Source organism: Panthera onca, chromosome D2 (assembly GCF_046562875.1).
Source record: "Panthera onca isolate mPanOnc1 chromosome D2, mPanOnc1 haplotype 2, whole genome shotgun sequence".
Taxonomy (NCBI): Eukaryota; Metazoa; Chordata; class Mammalia; order Carnivora; family Felidae; genus Panthera; species Panthera onca.
Genome location: NC_138349.1, coordinates 41,657,079 through 41,676,399, shown reverse-complemented (window position 1 = coordinate 41,676,399; position 19,321 = coordinate 41,657,079). Strand labels below are relative to the sequence as shown.

The 19,321-nt window shown below is 46.8% G+C and overlaps 1 protein-coding gene and 1 non-coding gene across 7 annotated transcripts in view; one reads left to right on the top strand and one right to left on the bottom strand.

Annotated features, from left to right (window-relative positions):
• FRMPD2 (FERM and PDZ domain containing 2) overlaps positions 1–19,321 on the bottom strand; it is a 101,082-nt gene that overhangs the window by 12,500 nt on the left and 69,261 nt on the right. For all 6 annotated transcript variants that reach the window (XM_078434501.2, XM_078434502.2, XM_078434503.2 and 3 more), the window contains 7 exons: positions 16,123–16,295; positions 12,224–12,334; positions 11,079–11,172; positions 10,130–10,215; positions 6,572–6,719; positions 4,405–4,619; positions 1,993–2,091 (listed from right to left, as the gene is read on the bottom strand). In XM_078434501.2, the coding sequence (XP_078290627.2) occupies positions 1,993–2,091; positions 4,405–4,619; positions 6,572–6,719; positions 10,130–10,215; positions 11,079–11,172; positions 12,224–12,334; positions 16,123–16,295 (926 nt within the window). The remainder of the gene's footprint in view (positions 1–1,992; positions 2,092–4,404; positions 4,620–6,571; positions 6,720–10,129; positions 10,216–11,078; positions 11,173–12,223; positions 12,335–16,122; positions 16,296–19,321) is intronic.
• On the top strand, positions 13,770–13,888 carry LOC132685652 (5S ribosomal RNA). Its single transcript, XR_009613241.3, has one exon. It is a non-coding gene; the product is annotated as a 5S ribosomal RNA (ribosomal RNA).

The following is a 19,321-nucleotide window of genomic DNA, read 5'->3' as shown; positions in this document are numbered from 1 at the left end:
TATCACTTCTGCTTGGATTGACTTTACTCTAGATTTTGTATGACTGCCTCCTTTCCATGATTACTTTATTCTAGTTATGAACTAAATGCTCCCTTCATTGGTCTTCTATCTGACCTCTGAAGCCACATGAATGAATGAAAATTCCTCTTCCACTTGGCCTTCCAGTCTGAGGAGAGAGAAAGCATGCCTACCATACCCCACTCCAAGCCCTCGCATGGGACTTTTCTGGGTCCTCCTAGGTGGATCTATTCTCCAGAACAGAAGGACCATTTTTTCCTGGCATTTCCCAGATACCTCAGCAAAAACACAAGACACAAGCCCTGTGGCCTGATCTTTGTGCATGTGAAGCTTGACCTTCGCACCCTGGTCAGTTTCTCAACACAACTGCTGTACCTACCTTCTTTTCCAAACTGGCAGCTTTCTGATTTCCTTTCCCTGGCAATTTTACACACCAAAGTGTATATCAAATGACCTCTTGGAGTCCAAGAATCAAAAGGAACTGGGTCACAAAATCCCCTGTGATATCTCTAGTGACTGTCACCCCAGTGATAAGGGACCGATTTTACCCACATCTTATAACTGAAGACTCATGAGACCTAGAGAAGTCAGGCAATTGTCCCAAGGTCCATGCAGCCAGTGAGTGGCAGAACAGGTGCAGGTGATTGCAGGGTACCCACACAGATCCCTCCCCAGGACGAATCCCTCATCTCCCAGCTGCTGGGAATGCTGGGTACTGACAGCTCACAGCTAGCCTTTCCGCAGGAATCATGCTCAACTCAAGGGAGCTGTCTCAGCCAAAGTCAGGTCCCCTCTGGGGCAGCCCCACTCCAGCGCTGGTTGATACAAAATGCAAAGGCACAGGCTCTCTTGCCCTAATTCAAGATGGCTCAGAGGGGCCATCCCAGCTCCAAAGCTCCCTATGGCATGAACACAGGCCCCCGTTGCAGCTGCACACAGTAACTTCCCTGACTGTCCAACCCTGCCTCCCTCACCCTCACAGGGGTGTCCCCAAGAGCTGGCTCCATAAACCTCCTGCACTCAAATCTCTGCTGCAGAGTCTGTGTCCCGGGGACCCCACAAGTGGCATTGCGATCAATTTTATCTGTCAACTTGGCTAGGCCACAGAACCAAGGCACGTGGTCAAACAGGAGTCTGGATGTTTCTGGGAAGGCATTTTTTAGATGAGATTTGCATTTAAATCAGCAGATTTTGAGTAAAGCAGATTACCCTCCATGATGTGGGTCAGCCTAATTCAATCAGTTGAGGGCCTTAGGAAAAAACAACTGAGATCCCCAAGAAAGAAGGAATTCTGCCTCCAGTTTGCCTTGGGATGCACACTGCAACATCAACTCCTCCCTAGGTTACCAGCCTATTCTTCAGAATTTAGACTGCAGCCCCCACAACCACGTGAGCCCATGCCCTAACTGCCCGCCACCTCCAACTACCCATATACCCACACACATACACACCCTGTAGATTCTATTTCTCTGGAGAACCTAATATAGGTATCAAAGCAAAAATTCTGAATTTTCCTGATTTCGATACCTCTTCTTTGCACTAGACCATACATGTCTAATTCACGCTTTAGGAGGGTGGACATACATCCTGTTCTCCATTTCATTCCTCACAATGGAAATTCTTACCTTCCCTCAGTCTGGTTTTGTATGTATTCCCCTTGATCCTCGTTTCCCCTCTCTGAGGCTTGGGCTGCCAGAGGCCCTGGCTCCAGAATATTCACAGACAAGATCTAAACATGTTACTTCTCTACAGGAAGACCCAAACATTGAAGAGGCAGAGTAGGGAGGGCAAGGAGAAGAGAGAGATAGAACCTCATGAACTTCTCACAGACTGACGTTTGGAGGCCAGCTATTTTCCTGCCCCAGTGGAAGAAAATGGCATTGAACCCTACCTAAAACAAAGTGGGGTTTCTCAGGACCCACCAGACAAGAAAAGGGGTGCTTGAAGGCACCAGCGGGTACCATCCCATCTTACCTGCCACCCCTGGTCTATCTCAGGCAGTGCACCTGGAGGGGGTCGGCAAAGTAGGAGCGTGACTTCCTGTGATGCCCCTCGCAGTAAATGGAGCACCTCCTACGAGAAACCAAAATCTGTGGTTAGATGTGGGAGTGGTATGGCTGTGACAGCTCCTCCTTTGGGCTCCCCACTATCTCTCTGGCACCATCCCCTTGATCTGTTTCTCGCCTCCAGAGAATTCTGGAGAACACTGCTCTGGGCCTGACTTCCTGAAGGGAGAGAAGCCAAAGCCACGGGCCTGAAGTTCCCATGCAGGCAATGCAGACGTGCTGGGCTAGAAGCGGCCAGGGTCTGCCCAGGGTCTTTTCATGGCAGCACCTGCCAATACTGATGCCTTTTCTTCACTGAGAGAATGACTCAAGCAAATAGCTATTCATCACTTCAACCTCCCTTTCCTCTCAGCACCCCCTCATCTCAGGGGCCATCAGTCATGTACGCTCCGCCACCCCAATCTCTAAAGCTTGCCCCTTGGCCCCGAGCTTCGCTCCACTGCTCAGCTCGGCGTTCAGAACCTCTCACCTGTGAAATTGCAGTGCCTTCTTCTCTGCTCCCTGCCTCCTCCAGTGTCACCCACCTCCCTTCCTCCACATTGTTCAAGAGAGCTCTTTCCAAGCACAGATATAACCAGCTCCTTCTCCTGCTGAGCTCCCCCTCTGGCTCACCTCACACTCAACGAGCTCTGCAGCCCAGCACGCAGGACCCGTTCTCACCTGCCTCTCGCCCCCACTCTCTCTCCCACCTGTCCCCTCTGCTCCCATATCCTAAGCTCCCACCGTGCTGAGCCTCTCCCTCCAACCCACTCTCTCAGAGCCCAGGGTGCCTTGACAGCTCCTGTTTCTTATCTAGGCCAGGATTTCTCAGCCTCTGGGCATTACTGACATCTTAGTCTGGATAACTCTGCTGTGGGGCTGTCCTGTTATGGTAGGATGTTGAGCAGCATCTCTGGTCCCTGCCCACTAGATGCCAGTGGGCACCCCCCAGTTGTGACAACCACAAACATACGTGGATTTTTTGCCAAATGTCCCCTGAAAGGTAGTATCATCCCCACCGGAGAATGGCTAATCTGGACGCCACATAATACCCGCCCCCCCCCCCCGCCTTGGCGACAATGGACTTCCACAGAATGTGTTTCTTCCCTCCCTGGTTCCCCGGGGCAAGCAGCTTTGTCTCTCATGACACTTTTTTCCACAGTCGGGTCTGTTTTCTTGTTTGTCCACCTCACTGCGAGCTCTGAGACCACGTGTATGGCCCGTCTCTGTGTCTTTAGTTCCCCAGAGAGCTGCTGACCCAGCACTGGTTCTCTCAAAACAGTTGGCTCCCACACTAGATAGATGAAGGTATCACCACCCAAACATACGTTGTCCCGAGGATTCCCCACCTCTCACCACCCGGTCCAGAGTGACTAATCCACCTTGCTCTGTGCTCTGGAGGTGGGCCTGTGCAGACTGCAGCCACGATTCTTGTTGGGCTCAGCCAATGGGAGCATGGGCGGGGATCAGAGACAGGAGGAGAGGGAGGTACTTCCTGTTGGGCTCAGCCAATGGGAGCATGGGCAGGATCAGCGGCAGAAGAGAAGGGAGGTGGATGTCTGTTTTTCTGTCTTCCTCCCCATGGGGTTGTGCAGAATGGCTGGGTCTGCCACCTAATATCACAGCTCATGTCACCACGTCCACTTCACCAGCTCTCTCAGTTTCCCGGGTTGTATAATTGCTCCTTCCCATATGCCTTTGGACTTGAGAGGGGTGGACAGGGAAACTGCACCCATTGTTCCCAGCCCCAGGGCTCTATACTCTCCCTTGAGCTTCTTAACAACCAGCTCACACCTTTATTAAACTCTCCTCAAGTGACTCAGTTTCCGGCCAGGACCCTGACTGATATGCATAATACTTCACTGAGATTTTGTGCATATGCATAATATTTCATTGAGATTAAGAGAAGTGTCCACTTTTCACTCTCTCTCTTCTTTTAATTACATTTTTGATCACATACAGGACAACCAATGCAACACGACACATCAAAAACTGTAAATTTAAAAGAGAAATGTGAGGAAGGGCAGAAAAGGACCTACTGTAATCTCTTCAGCCCATATATCCCCCTTCTGGAATTTTAGGTGTTCTTTAGCCAGCACAGAGCCAGGGTTTTATCTTCTCTTCCATTATAAACCTAATTAAAAGCAAGGCTTACTCAAGGTCAGATATTTAAGAACTGAGACAGAAAATTAAATGTGAGAATGTTCCACCAATTGCTCTCTTTATCTGATCCAGGCCCCTGGTGTGACTTTCGAGAGCCCAGGGTATTCCTTATGTTAGGTGGGCCTGAAAGAAACATGGGTGGTGTCAGTGTTGCACACAGGGCCAGATGGTCTCCTACCTGGAAGACGAGGCCTTCTGTGGGCCTTCCATTCACCGCCAGGATAATGTCACCAACTGCAATGGCCCCGTTCTCCTCAGCCGGCTGCCCTGGGAAAAGCCTCTTAATTCTCACCAAATCATTCTTGAGATGGCTGCAGCTCTCTCTCCCCATCTGCATGAAGCTGAATCCCAAGCCACTGGCATTCTTTTTCAGAGTGACTTCAAACTTAGGACCTGTATTGTGGGATGCGAACAAGATAAATCTGACAGCAGATTATGAACGAAACTGACCAGCCTTAAAATGCAAACTGTCAAGCAGGCAAGAATTATTTCTGCTTTACACAAAAAGATTTCATTTTGCTAATTTTTATGACAGAGTCCATTACACTTAGATCCATTAGATCAGTGCTGTCCAATGGAAACAAGGTGAGGTGCAAATGCAAATGACGAACTATGTATGTAATTTCAGTTCTCGAACAGCTACATTTTAAAAAGTAAGATGGGGCACCTGGGTGGCTCAGGCCCTTAAGTGTCCGACTCTTGATGTCAGGTCAGGTCATGATCTTACGGTTCGTGAGTTTGAGCCCCGCACTAACAATGCAGAGCCTGCTTAGGATTCTCTGTCTCCCTTTCTCTCGCTGTCCCTCCTCCACCTCTCTCTTTGCCCCTCTCCCACTTACACTCGCTCTCCCTCTCTTTCTCAAAATAAATAAGCTTAAAAAAAGTAAGAAGAAATAGGTAAAAATAAACTTAATCATATAGTATACTTAACCCAATATATCTACAATATTACCATTTCAACATGTAATCAATATGAAAAAATATTAGTGAGAGATTTTGCATCCTTCTTATGAACTAAGTCTTCAAAAACTGAATATGTATTTTATCAATTTGGATTGGCTATATTTCAAGTACTCAATAGCCACATGTGGCAAGTAGCTACTATATTGGACAAAGCAATTCTAGATAATCAGCAAAGTTTATACGTAAAGATATAGTTTATAGACAGACATAATATGCCCATATTGTTTAGTAAAACGTATATCATATATATTCCTACTACTCCTTTAGAACCTCAATCACTTTTAGCACACTTGAAACAAAATTTTGATCACTAGACCATGGAGAAAATTATGGTAAACTCTGTGGCAATTTTTTAGCTGCTGTTTTGTTCAGCCATGTGGATGGACCATAAGACAAAACAGCTACCTCTGGGCACCAAAGAGGGACACAGCCTCAGGAACCTCCATAGTCTAACAGCAAAAGAGGTCTCTGGGTCTCTCCTGGTCTGCCTTCAACTCAGTTGGCAATCGATCAATAGGACAGAGCACTGGCTGGTAAACCTTAATTTGGGGCAAGAATGAAAGCATCTAACGCTTTTAGGTTCAGGTGTATTGTGCGACCAACTTCACCATCACTGCCATTAGGCCCCTCCCCTCATCTGATAGTCAGTTTGTCAAAGGGCCTCATTTGAGTGAGCAGAGGAGCAATGAAAAAGGAAACAGACTCATCTTATGCACACGTGTCCCCCTCCACCCAACCCCATCACTCACTATGGCTACCTTATATTCAACCTGACTTACACCTTCAGGAAAATCTCTATAAAGGGATTGAAAAATGGCTAAGCTCCAAATCATGAAATACGAAAGAAATACATGTTTTCCTAGCAGGAAACAAAGTCACCAGGGAAGTGCAAAGAGGCCACCTCTCAGAAGATATGCAAATGATGTCCCTGCAAACCTATGGAGGTTTACGGTTTGAAATGATGCTAATAGCAAGGTTAGATTTCTGAGCACCTTCCTCTCCCAGCCTGCCTCATCATTCCCCAGATCTTTTGTTACAAATATCTTGGCTGGAATGTGGAGACCTGGTCAGGAAATGCATGACCCTTTCATTCCAATTTCATTCCTACATATTTACACACAAGCATTCGGGCAGCTGATCAAGAAACCTCAGAAAACTTGGGGAGAATTATGCCTAGCAATTGTTTGGGGACAATATATTTTTTTTTCCCAGAAACATATTCCATCAGATTGGCTTCCACTGCATCCGAAAGCCAGCCACATTGTGCTCACTGTCCTTTGAGAACCCAGAGGAAGCCTTCCTGCTCTCTCTTTTGAGTTGAGAATTCAAAGGCAGCACAGGATGACATAACAATAGTAACACTCAATTCTCTCTTCTCTCACCATCTGTCGCTGAGACACAGCTCACAGGCCTGCCGGGCAAGGCTGTTGCCAAGGAAACAGCCGTGCATCCGTCTGCCATCCTGCCATTAACAGAAGGACACTGCTGTGTGGTCCTGGGGCCTCTTCTCTCTAAGACCAGTCTTGCAACCTAGAAGATGGGTGGACAAGCTCAGTTTACACTTCATATAGCCACCAGGAGGCTCTCCCTTCGCCCTGCAATTGCTTCTTAATTTTCTGATACTTCCACCAGCCGCTTCGTTTGAATCTCAAATGAAAATCTTCAATCTAGCCTCCTTGTTAGGATCCAGAGCCATATTTTCAAGTGCCTGTTAGACAAATGTTCCTGGAGGTAACACATGTACCTCCATTTCTGTGCATTCAAGGCCACATTCATCTTCTTCCTCTCTCACATCCTCACTACCCTCTCCCCATACTGCCTAAAACATTCCTCCCCCCGCACCTGCTTTCTCAGAACATGGAACCATCCCTCAATTAATTCCTAGAGGCCACACTTGCAGTGATCCAGCTTGCCCCCTTCTGCCCTCCAAATGTCCATCTGCTTTCTAAGACTTGCCTGTTCACCATCAGAAACATCTCCCCCCAGGGCTCTCCCTCCGCCATTTCCTCCCCTATTGCCAATGCCCAGCTGGACTGTGGCAAAGCTCCAGCTAACTTGGCTTCCTGGACCCTATCTTCTCTTCCTCAGTCCATTCTGCCCTTGGCTACCCGTGGATTGATCTAAGACACAAACTGAACATGTAACACTTTTTTTTTTAACTTACACCCAAGTTAGCATATAGTGCAACAATGATTTCAGGAGTAGATTCCTTAATGCCCCTTCCCCATTTAGCCTAACCCCCCTCCCACAACCCCTCCAGCAACCCTCAGTTTGTTCTCTATATTTAAGAGTCTCTTATGTTTTGTCCCCCTCCCTGTTTTTATATTATTTTTGCTTCCCTTCCCTTATGTTCAGCTGTTTTATATATTAAATTCCTCATATGAGTAAAGTCATATGATATTTATCTTTCTCTGACTGACTAATTTTGCTTAGCATAAGACCCTCCAGTTCCAACCACTTGGTTGCAAATGGCAAGATTTCATGCTTTTTGATTGCCCCATAATACTCCATTGTGTAGATATACCACATCTTCTTTATCCATCATCCATCGATGGACATTTGGACTCTTTCCATACTTTGGCTATTGCGGACAGCACTGCTATAAACATTGGGGTGCATGTGCCCCTTCGAAACAGCACACCTGTATCCCTTGGATAAATACCTAGTAGTCCAATTGCTGGGTGGTAGGGTAGTTCTATTTTTAGTTTTTTGAGGAAACTCCATGCTGTTTTCCAGAGTGGCTGCACCAGTTTGCATTCCCACCAGCAGTGTGCAACACTCTTGATCAAAAGATATTTGAAAATGACATATCGGATAAAGGGCTAGTATCCAAAATCTATAAAGAACTCACCAAACTCCACACCCAAAAAACAAATAATCCAGTGAAGAAATGGGCAGAAAACATGAATAGACACTTCTCTAAAGAAGACATCCAGATGGCCAACAGGCACATGAAAAGATGCTCAACATCACACCTCACCAGGGAAATACAAATCAAAACCACAATGAGATACCACCTTACATCTGTCAGAATGGCTAACATTAACAACTCAGGCAACAACAGATGTTGGCAAGGATGCGGAAAAAGAGGATCTCTTTTGCATTGTTGGTGGGAATGAAAACTGGTGCAGCTGCTCTGGAAAACAGTGTGGAGGTTCCTCAAAAAATTAAAAATAGATCTACCCTATGACCCAGCAATAACACTGCTAGGAATTTACCCAAGAGATACAGGAGTGCTGATGCATAAGGGCACTTGTATCCCAATGTTTATAGCAGCACTCTCAGCAATAGCCAAATTGTGGAAAGAGCCTAAATGTCTATCAACTGATGAATGGATAAAGAAATTGTGGTTTATATACACAATGGAATACTACGTGGCAATGAGAAAGAATGAAATATGGCCTTTTGTAGCAACGTGGATGGAACTGGAGAGTGTTATGCGAAGTGAAATAAGTTATACAGAGAAAGACGGATATCATATGTTTTCACTCCTCTGTGGATCCTGAGAAACTTAACAGAAGACTATGGGGGAAGGGAAGGAAAAAAAAAAAAAAAGGTTAGAGAGGAACGGAGCCAAACCATAAGAGACTCTTAAAAACTGAGAATAAATTGAGGGTTGATGGGGGGTGGGAGGGAGGGGAGGGTGGGTGATGGGTATTGAGGAGGGCACCTGTTGGGATGAGCACTGGGTGTTGTATGGAAACCAATTTGACAATAAATTTCATATTTAAAAAACAAAAGTTTCCAATGATTCCCATCACCTAGAGTCCAAACCCCTAGCAGGGTATCCTCAACCTCTGCCAATCTGGCCTCCCTTTTCTTTCTGGTTTGATTTCCCATCCTTCCTCCCGACACACCCTTTACTCTTATTACACAAAGCATATTTCAGGAACCAGTGGCTGGACATCACCTGGAAGCTTTTTAGAAATGTCAAGTTTCCATTCAGGGGCCTTGGCCCTGCTAACATTCCTTCTGCTGCTATTGTCATTCAGCACCAAGCCCGTGATCCCAGAGTGACAATTCTTACCTGTTATCGCTGCCAGCAAGATGCCAGCAGCAAGCAAGTACCTTTTCTAATCACGTTCATTAGAAAAAGTCTAACAGAGAGTACTAATAAATTATGACTCTGTTCTCAAGTTAGGTCAACCAAGGTCACCAGCATAAGTTAATTGCACTACAAACCAGAAGACTGCTTTGGGAAAAGAAGCAAGCAGGGGCCCTTCTGCTCCCTCAGTTTGCCAGAAGGGCCCACAAGAGTCCTTCCTCTCTCTGCCAACTCCCCAGTTACTTAGAGGGCAACGCCAGCTCTGTGGCTTACACACTGAGACATGTAAAGGCTCCCACCTTCAGGACGAGAACTGAACACAGCATGGTAACATCCACATGCTGTTTGGGCGCTGCATAGAATAACGGCTTCATGCCTTCGGCTCAGGGTGTCTTGAATTTCTACTTCACTGGGAAAAGAATCCCAGGACAATGTGGCCTGAATTTACCCAGGGTGATGGGAATAGCATGAACTGGGAAGAGGGTGCCTACAAGTGCAAAGGCCAGCTGGTGACAGGTCCTGAGAGCCGATGGAAGAACTGGTCAGCTCAGGCTGGAGCGGAGAGTGTGAGAGGGCAGCCAGAGCGAGGCGCAAGAAGTCACTCCAGCACATCAGCTCTGTTAAGCTCTCTGATTCTAGAATCTCAGCAAGGGAAAGCAAGTTTTTCAAGGGTCTTTGCAGGGGTGAGGTATTCCGCTTGGGAAATCTTTCTGCTTCCTCCTGGCTTTCACATCACCATAGAAAAGTGAAGAAGTGAAAGAGAACAAAAAGACAAAGAAGAAAGTCTTGTTTGGTTTCCTGCCTGTCCACCTCCCACCCAGAAGCAACTGCAGCTTCTGATGTTGTCCAGGAAAGCTCTGGAAGGAAGAACAGCTCCCAGTAATGGTGCACTCACCTGCCCAGAACCCTTGAGGCACTGCACAGCCTGCTTGTGGGTGAGGCCACACAGACTCACTCCATCCACCTGCAGGAGCCGGTCACCTGGGAGGGGGACAGATGTCACGTCTCTGAGCTCCCGAGGCTGCAGGAAGCACTCCTCTGGGAGGCCCTTGCCCAGCACCCTTCCATGCAGCCTCAAGGAGGGACAGGAAGCTGAGCTGTGAGGAGCCCAGATAGGTCCTGGCTGCTAGCCACCTCTCTGGACATCTTTATAGATCAATGATACAGAAATCTTTCTATTATTGGCTCACAGAGAGGTTGAGCCAACTCTGTAGAGCCATATCCTTCCTCCTGTTTTCCTCCGAAACCATTTTTGAAAGTATTTTCAAGTCACTTAGGGATTGTATTTATATCCCGAGGATGTTTTTTATCTCAAAACAGGACAGAAAGACCTGGTTGATGCCAGAGACAGAGGAATTCTAGAGAAATTAGAAATAACTAAGATCCGAGGTGCCCTTTCTAGCTCAACTGGCCATTTTGGAGAGCAATAAAAGTCACCCCCTTGCTTCAGTGTAGTGACTGTAAGGAAGGCCAGAGAGGAGGCTTGCCAGTGTCCTCCCTGGATACAAAAAAGTGGGGTCACCAATGCATGCTCTGTCCTCCATGGGAAGCACTACTTTCTCCCATGAAGGCCAGCAGCAATGGGCTTATTTAAAATCTCATATTTTAAAATCACCTTTTGCTTCCCAATGTGCCACTACAAACATTTGATCCCCTTGTTAACTTATCATGCAGGTGGAACAGGTTAAATCAACCCCTTTCCCAGGTGAGGAAACCAGGACCTGGAGAGGCCATCATTTGCACAAAGTCTAGGGAGGGAGTGAGGCAAGGCCTGGAGGCTGTACCCCCCAGGCCAGGGCTCATCACACAACTCAATGCAGTTCCCAACATACTCCGTCCCTTACCCCGCAGGATCTGCCCTTCCTTGGCAGCTGGCCCTCCAGGAACTATGGATTTCACGTAGATACCCCCATAAGGCACGCTTGTGTTAATGCCACCCTGGAAAACACAATGAAAAATTCACCACCTGTCTGCCCCCTCCTGAAAGAGCCTCCCCAACCTCCCTAAGAGATTCCCCCATCTGCCTGACACTCTATCCCAATACCTCATTTCCATGTGACAACGTCTTATATACTCACTTGTTCGTCCAGACTACATTATTCGCTGTGCGGCAAGGTTAGATGCCCAAAAGGACATGAGGGAGCTGTGCCCCACACCCAGCCCAGCACTGACCCATGGCAGGTGTTCAGACATTGAAGTCACATCAACGCACCACATCATCTCTCCATAAGTAGCAAACAGCATACATGGATGCAGCCACAGGCCCAAAGGCGGGCCTGACACATCCTGTGTGCTTGAGTTTTGATTTGTAGGTACAAACTTAGAATTAACTACACAGTGTTCTATAACTTACGTTTGTTTTTCTAACTTAACAATAGATCGCGAACATCCCTACAGGTCATGAGATGAAGATCTAAGTTTATCTTTTCTTCTGATTTCTTCACACACGTATCCAGCAGTGGGAGTATATCATTTTTGTGCAGTTTTTTTTTTTCCCCTTCCCTCTTCCAGGGTCCGCAGATAGAGCTTAGAAGCCAGTGCAAAGTGATCACCCTGGACCCCACTCTGGCCAAGGTGACTCTGTTCTGTCCTTGGAAGCGGGAGCACCAAGCTTCACCGTGATGCCACTCTGGATGACCATGGGTCACCCCCACTCACCTTCAGCTTATGTCCCTGCAACCCCACTCTGCTGCCCCTTCCTGGTTGTACAGCATGACCACAGAGTCAGGACCCCATCACCCAATCCCACCCTCGCTGCTTGGAGTGCCTGATCATCCTAAATCTGCCCTGCATCTCCCAGCTTGTCTTTGAACTCCTAGCCCCACCCCAACGGAGGCCCCACTGACTTTCTTGGCTCACCACTTCTCATGTGCTTCTTGTACCCAGGACCACATTATCAGAGGTTGCTATATGAGTGGAATGCCCACCAAGGCTACAGATGAACATCTTTTCAACCGTGTACTTCCCGAGCTTGCCTAATAATTCTTACAGTCACGCTGAATCCAAGTGTCCCATCTTCTTTAACCAGTTCCACAAAGTAGATTTCACTGGCATTGATTTCTGAAGGTGGTGGAGGACAAGACGAACCAGCATCCTGCCCCTAAAGAACACAAAAATAAAGAAGGCATGAAGGCACTTGCCCTAAGTAAGCCAACAGCACCTCTCAGCTCTCACCAGGATTACGCACCAAAAGAAGCATGAATTTCAGCTTCAACAGGGATCATTTCCAGCTTTACCAGATCTTCCCTACATGACCTTGGCCCCGTCCCTTGGTCTCTCCAGCCTTGGTTTCTCAATCCACAGAACTGGCAGGAGAGATCCCCTTCTCACTGTGACTATGAATCACACCCAGCACATAGCAGGGCTCAATAAATATAGGTTCCCTCCTGTTTCCACTCAAGATGCAAATATCATTTTGAGAACTAAAGCCATCTAGGCACTTTCTGGTAGCTTCACGCATGACCCCAGCTAAGCGATGTTGGATACCAGATATACAGTAGCTTCTTGAACAGAAAAAACCTCAGGGGAAACTCCGATCATCCCTAGCAAGAGTAGCTGCACTGGAGCTCTACTTAACAGTGGTTGAATGCCTGAGGAAAGGTCAGAAGACAAGAATTATCTACCACGTGCCAGGGATTTAACTCCATACTATGACAACTATCGTGTGTGATTTGTTTGGTCATTCATCCAGTCATGTAACAACGTTAATTGAGCACCAATTATGTGTCAGGCATTGCGCAAGTTGAGGGGACAGCAGTGATAATACGGACCTGCCCCTACTGAACTACTGTTTAGTAGGGGAGAAACTTTTAATGAACTGTACCCACGGGTGGAGATAGAGCCACGGGCTAGAAGCCCAGACTTCTGTCGTGTCTGCCCCCTTTACTTAGCTGCTTTTGGTTCACCATATTGGAAAATACCATTAATACCATAGGAAAATAAACAGGCTGAAGTAAGCTAGAAAATTATCAGTCCAACAGAGGAGGTTCCAAAGAGACCGGCATAAAACAGACAAAACTCCAATTGTTCCAGAGACAGTCCACCCTACAGAGTCTGGCAAGATGTTTTGTCCAAACTTTAAAATCCAAAAAGTAAAGCAGCCACTAAGGGTGAAGTCCAAAGCAAGAGTGTAAACCCCACTAGGCCACTGAAAGTTACCTGCGCGCAAAACTGGCCTTGTGGCCCAGAAGAGCCTGTCTTGCACAGGTTCCATAGCCTGTACCATGGTCAGCTGTGGCCTTGGAACACCATCACTCCTGTCAACTGCCCACCAAAAACTAACTCACAGGTTTGCAGCCTCAGAGGCCCCAACCTGAATCCCTCTTGGCCCTGCTTCCTGCCAAGGAGGACCTTCTGAAGTACAGCCCTATGGTGAAAGCTTCTGCTCTACAGTCCCACTTCGCGGATTCAAATCCCAACTCTACCACTCACTCCCTGAGAGACCTCGAGCATATTCCTTTCCTCTCGTGCCTCAGGTGCCACACCTATAAAAAGGGTTGATGATAATAATTATTATCTCATAAGCTTGTAATGGCATCTACGGCCATACCACCCTGAACGCGCCCTATCTCATCTGATCTTGGAAGCTAAGCAGGGTTGGGCCTGGTTAGTACTTGGATGGGAGACCACCTGGGAATACTGGGTGCTGTAGGTTTTTGCCTTTGGCCTTTGGCCTCCTTCACCTCTCCTTTGGCACCCTCCCTCCCCAGGGAGCATGGCTCCGGCCAAGCTTATGTGATATAAAACATATAGGTGCTCAGGATCCTGCCTGACACATGGTTAATTACTCCATAAATGTCCGCTGTTAAGATTATCCTCATACTGACCCCTTATCCCTGCTCTTCATGGGGTGCACTGTCCAGCTGAGGCACCATGACTGATTAGGAAGGAGCTAACATTCCTGGAGCCCTACTGCGAGGCAGATCCCGGGCACTTCTGTCCCCACAGCTCTGTGGATAGACATTACCTCTACTCATAAAGGATAAAAATGAGATGGAGAGAAGTGGGATAACTTGTCTGTGTGAACCAGACTCCCAGCAAGAAAGCAAAGGTGTACAGGCTCAACCTGGGCCATGGATGAGAGAGAGCCTGCGCGAGGCCTGCTTTCAGAGGTAGTGGCATTTAAAGAAACCAGCAAGGAGGGCTAAGGACACTGGGGCCAGAAACAGTAGGGTCTCTTACTTTCTCTGAGCCTGAGAAGCAAGAGGAGGGAATGAGTGATGGAATCTACAGAGTAGTTCTATGGTGAAGAGCACCTCATACAAGCTGTGCTTTCAGAAGAGGGACGAGGCCAACCTGAGCACAGGCAGGGTGACAATATTGCCCCCACCCACCCCCAACTACTGGCTCAACCAGGGTATAAAACAATAGCATATACATATATTGGTCTCTCTTCGCTTCCTGGCACAGAGCTCCTACCCTTGTAATTTCTTAAGTCTTAAGAGACTGGGAGAATCTTTTATACTAATTTTTGGTCTTTGACCCCAGTTCCTGACACAAAGCTCTCAAATCCCTTGGAATTTCTTGAGTAATAGTCTTTTGTTCTAAAGGGGCAGCTCTCGGTGGGTTTCTGGATAGCTTCAGGATGGGGGCCAGTTACCAGAAAGACCAAGCCATGATTAAAAGCATGGAACTTCCACCTCATTCCACCCTCCATCCATGGCGGGGGGGAGGGTGAGAGGAGCTGGAGATTGAGTTAATGATCCACCATGCCTGTGTGATAAAATCTCCATAAAAATACCAAAAGCATGTATGTGCTGGAAAGATGGCATACCTCAACCCCACGAGGACAGAAGGTCCTGTTTTCAGGGCCCTTCCAGGCCTTGGCCTATGCACCTCTTCACTGGCTGTTCACTTGCACCCTTTCAAACATTCTCTGTAATAAATTGGTAATACCAAGAAAACTGTTTTCTTGGGTTTCATGAACTGCTCTAGGCAATTATCAAACCCAAGGGGGAGACATGGGAACCTCCAATTTGTAGCCAAATTTGGACAGAAGTGTGGGTAACCTGTGGATCTACTACTTGTGATTGGCTTCCCAGATGGAGGCAGTCTTGTGGGACTGAGTCCAATCCCACAAAACCTGTGGGACCTGGTGCTAACTCCACTCAGTTACTGCCAGAATTGCTTCTGGTGAGAAACCCACACAACAGTGTCGTAAGTGTGATGTCGTAAGTGGGGTCCTGGTGTGAGAGTAAAGGAAAGCAGAGAATTTTTTCTAGACACAGGGCCTCTCCTGGGCACAGCCAATGAGTGGAGAGAAGGCTGACATCGTCTCTGAACATCAGCTTCGTGGGGCCCAGAGCAGAAGGGAGAAAGTTCTGGAGGGCAAAAGGAGACCTTTCTACCAAGTGTCCAAGGAGACACAGCTCAAGGCGGTGGCACTGGGACTGAAGCTCATAGCCCTCTGTATCCCAAAGGTGGCTTGTCTTCTTCCTCCCTGGCATTGTCAAGAGCAAAGCCATTGAGTTGGATCTCGAGGGACAACTAGAGGCCAAGAATTACGGAATGCCTGATTGTCCATACATGGCCCTTGGTAGCAGTCAATGTTATTACCAGTAACAATTATAATCAGTGACTGAGGACACTGAAGGTTCAAAGACTGAGCCCTACAGCCCGGGAACGGCCCAGGCATGGCTTTGCCTTTTCCCCTTTATGTTCTTCTCCATAGCCATGCAATGCAGCCATTTATTTCCATTTTGCAGATGAGAAAGCTGAGGGTCAGAGGGAGTAAGTAAATTCTATCTAGCTAACATGGCAAAAAAAGAGCAAAGAAGGAATTTGGAGCCAGGACTATTGGAGTCCACACTGTTCTCTTTTCTCCAAATTCTAGAGAGTGAACCAAGGGATGATTACCATTAATGACAGAGGGGAAAGCTAAGGCCTCACCCTGGGCAGTAAGCTCTGAGTCTGAGCCATTTCTAGTTCTTCAGTATTTTTCTCCTGGTCCTGTGCGCATGATGAAAAACTTCCCAGGTGCCCGTTGCTTGGGCTGTCTGTAGAGAAGACCCCAGAATTGGCTGGGCTATTCTTTTCCTCACTTGGGGTATTTCCACAAATACCTATGAAAACAAGCCAAGAAGTCAACAGCTTGGAAAGGCTGGCATTTCAGTGGCATCATGCTACATGGGGTACAGTATTTTCCTTCAATGACAGAGAGACCTTTTATAGCTGCTGGGAACGATGTCAGTTTAGCACCTCGGAAAGAATGATGTATTTAGAATAGAGGAAGGGAAGATTCTGAGTGTGATTTGAAAAACCTAAGTAGAGGTTTGTGACCCAACTATGAAAATATGGGAGCAAATGGAGAGTTAATAATGCCAGCTCCACCTTATTAATTTATTGCCATGTGATGAGCAATACATCAACACACACATAAGCACACATATGTATACACACACACACACACACACACACACACACATCTTTTCGACATATCCACCAGGATGGTGTTATCCCAGTTCAAATATGAGAAAGCAGAGTCAAAAGGATTAAGTAGCTTGCCCAGGATCCCACAGCAAGCATGTGGTGGTGCTCTTAAACTCAGCCTCTTCCAGAGATCCCGCTGAGCGTGCCTGTAGTCACCATGTGATCCAAAGACTAACATGTTAGGTCTTTTGGGGAAGATTTGGTAATAACAAGATGGCGGACTCCTTGTGGGTGAAGGCTAGGCAACTAATTCGTATTTACCCCATGTCTGACCCTTGACCTGGCACAAAACAGGGGAAAGAACATGAGGTCAGGAATCAATAGACAAAATCTTGGGCAAGGTACCTAACATTTCTGGACCTCAAATTCCTTATTAGTTAAAATATAGATAGTATCAACTACCTTTTGGGGTTGGTAGGGCTTAGAAGTTATATATGTAGAGAGATCTTTCATATAGACAGAGAGAGATGAAGAGAAATTAGTTAAGTACATGCTAGAGCCTCAATAAATGTATTTACTATTTTTTTAATGTTTATTTATTTAGTTAGTTAGTTAGTTAGTTAGTTAGTTATTGAGAGAGGAAGTGCAAGTGTGTGCAGGGGAAGGGCAGAAAGAGAAGGAGAGAAGGAATCCCAAGCCAGCTCCACACTGTCAACATGGAGCCTGACCCAGGGCTCGATCCCATGATGGTGAGATCATGATCTGAGCCCAAATCAAAAGTCTGATGCTTAACCCACTGAGCCACCCAGGCACCCCAATGTATTTACTATTAATATGTTAATATTAGCTGCTTAACAAATAAATGTGGGAGGAAGGTATACTAGTCTGACTTTTTTTAGATCTGTATATATAAACACACAAGTAGGTTTACTTTTGATACAGACTCATTAGCACACAGGGAAGTACCCAAACTCACACATTGAATGAACTGTAATTTAATGAATTAGATTGGAAGTTATTCGAGCATAAAGGTATTCAGTAGGGAATGGTGGGGCCATTGTTCTTTAATGCCTTATCCCTAACCATTTCATTCACAGATTCTATTGTCATTGTCCTTCTGGCAATGTTGTAAGCATCTGTTCATTTTCTTCCACACACTCCATGCGAGATGAGGACAGGATTTATGATTGAAATAAAAAATTAAGCTATATAACGTTAGCCTGCCTAACGGAAATACAAGCTAGGAGACCTTCTGCGGAAATTAAAACTCAATCTGTCGTAGAGAGTGATGACTCCCATGATGGGAACGTTATCTGTCTTGTCCTTGACCTCGGGTCCAGAGCACCTGCCCCCAACAGCAGCCTAACCACAGACAAATGCACAGCAGTCAAGGGGTGCCTGGGTGGCTCAGTCGGTTGAGCATCCAACTCTTGATTTTGGCTCAGGTCATGATCTCGAGGTTTGTGGGATCAAGCCCCATGTTGGGCTCCGTGCTGACAGCATGGAACTTGCTTAAGATTCTCTCTCTCTCTCTCTCTCTCTCTCTCTCAAAAAAAAAAAAGAAAAGAAAGAAAGAAAAGAAAAGAAAAAGAAAAAGAAAGAAAGAAAAAAAGAAAGAAAGAAAACTTTAAAAAAATGCACAGCAGTGAAGCCTTGGCAGCTGTGTGAGGAACGCCAACTGTGGTGATTCACACTTACCAACAGGTAACTGGGGCCCTAAGATGGAAAGACATGTAATTCACAGGCATTATGGGAAGGCTGATGTCCAAAATTCTAGTGTGAAACTGTGGTCTGAGCCTCACAGACTCTGGGGGCCAACTGCTGACACCTCCCATCCCAATAGCCAGCCTTGAACGATGCCGAACCGATCCCAGCCCAGCTGCATCGTTTCCTGACAAAAAAAAAAAAAGGATGGTTCGGTTCCTCCTTTCTGTCCTAGTCCTGTGCAAAATGTGGAAGGGAATGAAAGGAAGCCTAAACTAGGATGTGAAGAACAGGGACAGTGCTGGGAAATCCAGCAGACAGTGTGAACCGGGGCTGGTGTCTCACAAGTGCTGGGGCCGAGCCCCCAGGTCAGCTCCAAACACAGGGTAGAAAGCAAATGGCTGATGCTCCAGCTTTGCTGCCACCTCCCATCCCCTGTGGCTTCTGTCCAGTGGCAGCTACCACACCTGGGAAAACCATCTGGCCACGGGGGTCAACGTGTGCAAGACTGAGAGAACGCACGTGCCTTTCACAGGGCAAGGCAAATGGGGTGCCTACGTTTAGGACCAAGAAAACGTTGGCTGGTGTGATGTGAAGCATTTCTGTACATACGGGGAAACTGTCCAGAGAACTGGGAGTGTGAGAAAGAAATCCAGGAGCTGGGATTTGTGGGCAGTCTGCGGTTCAATTACAGGATCGTTCATCCCAAACACAGTAGTGATTCCAAGTAACTGGGAGGGAAGGGAAAGTTAACATCCCTCCTTACTTCCACTCATCTCCCCAAACCTGCTCCAAAAAAATAGCACGTAATAATATTATTCTTTGATGTGGGAAATTGTTGCTCTCTCATACTCACCTAAAGGATAAATAAAAGTGTCTCTTAAAAGAATTTGACTCTCTAGGTTGATCTCCAACATGCCAAGTCTTAGCCAGTAAGACCAGTGCACTTGCTATATGAGCTCACCTTCAAGAACAGCTCTCCAGTCTCCTCCCCAGTTGATTGCCATATCCAACC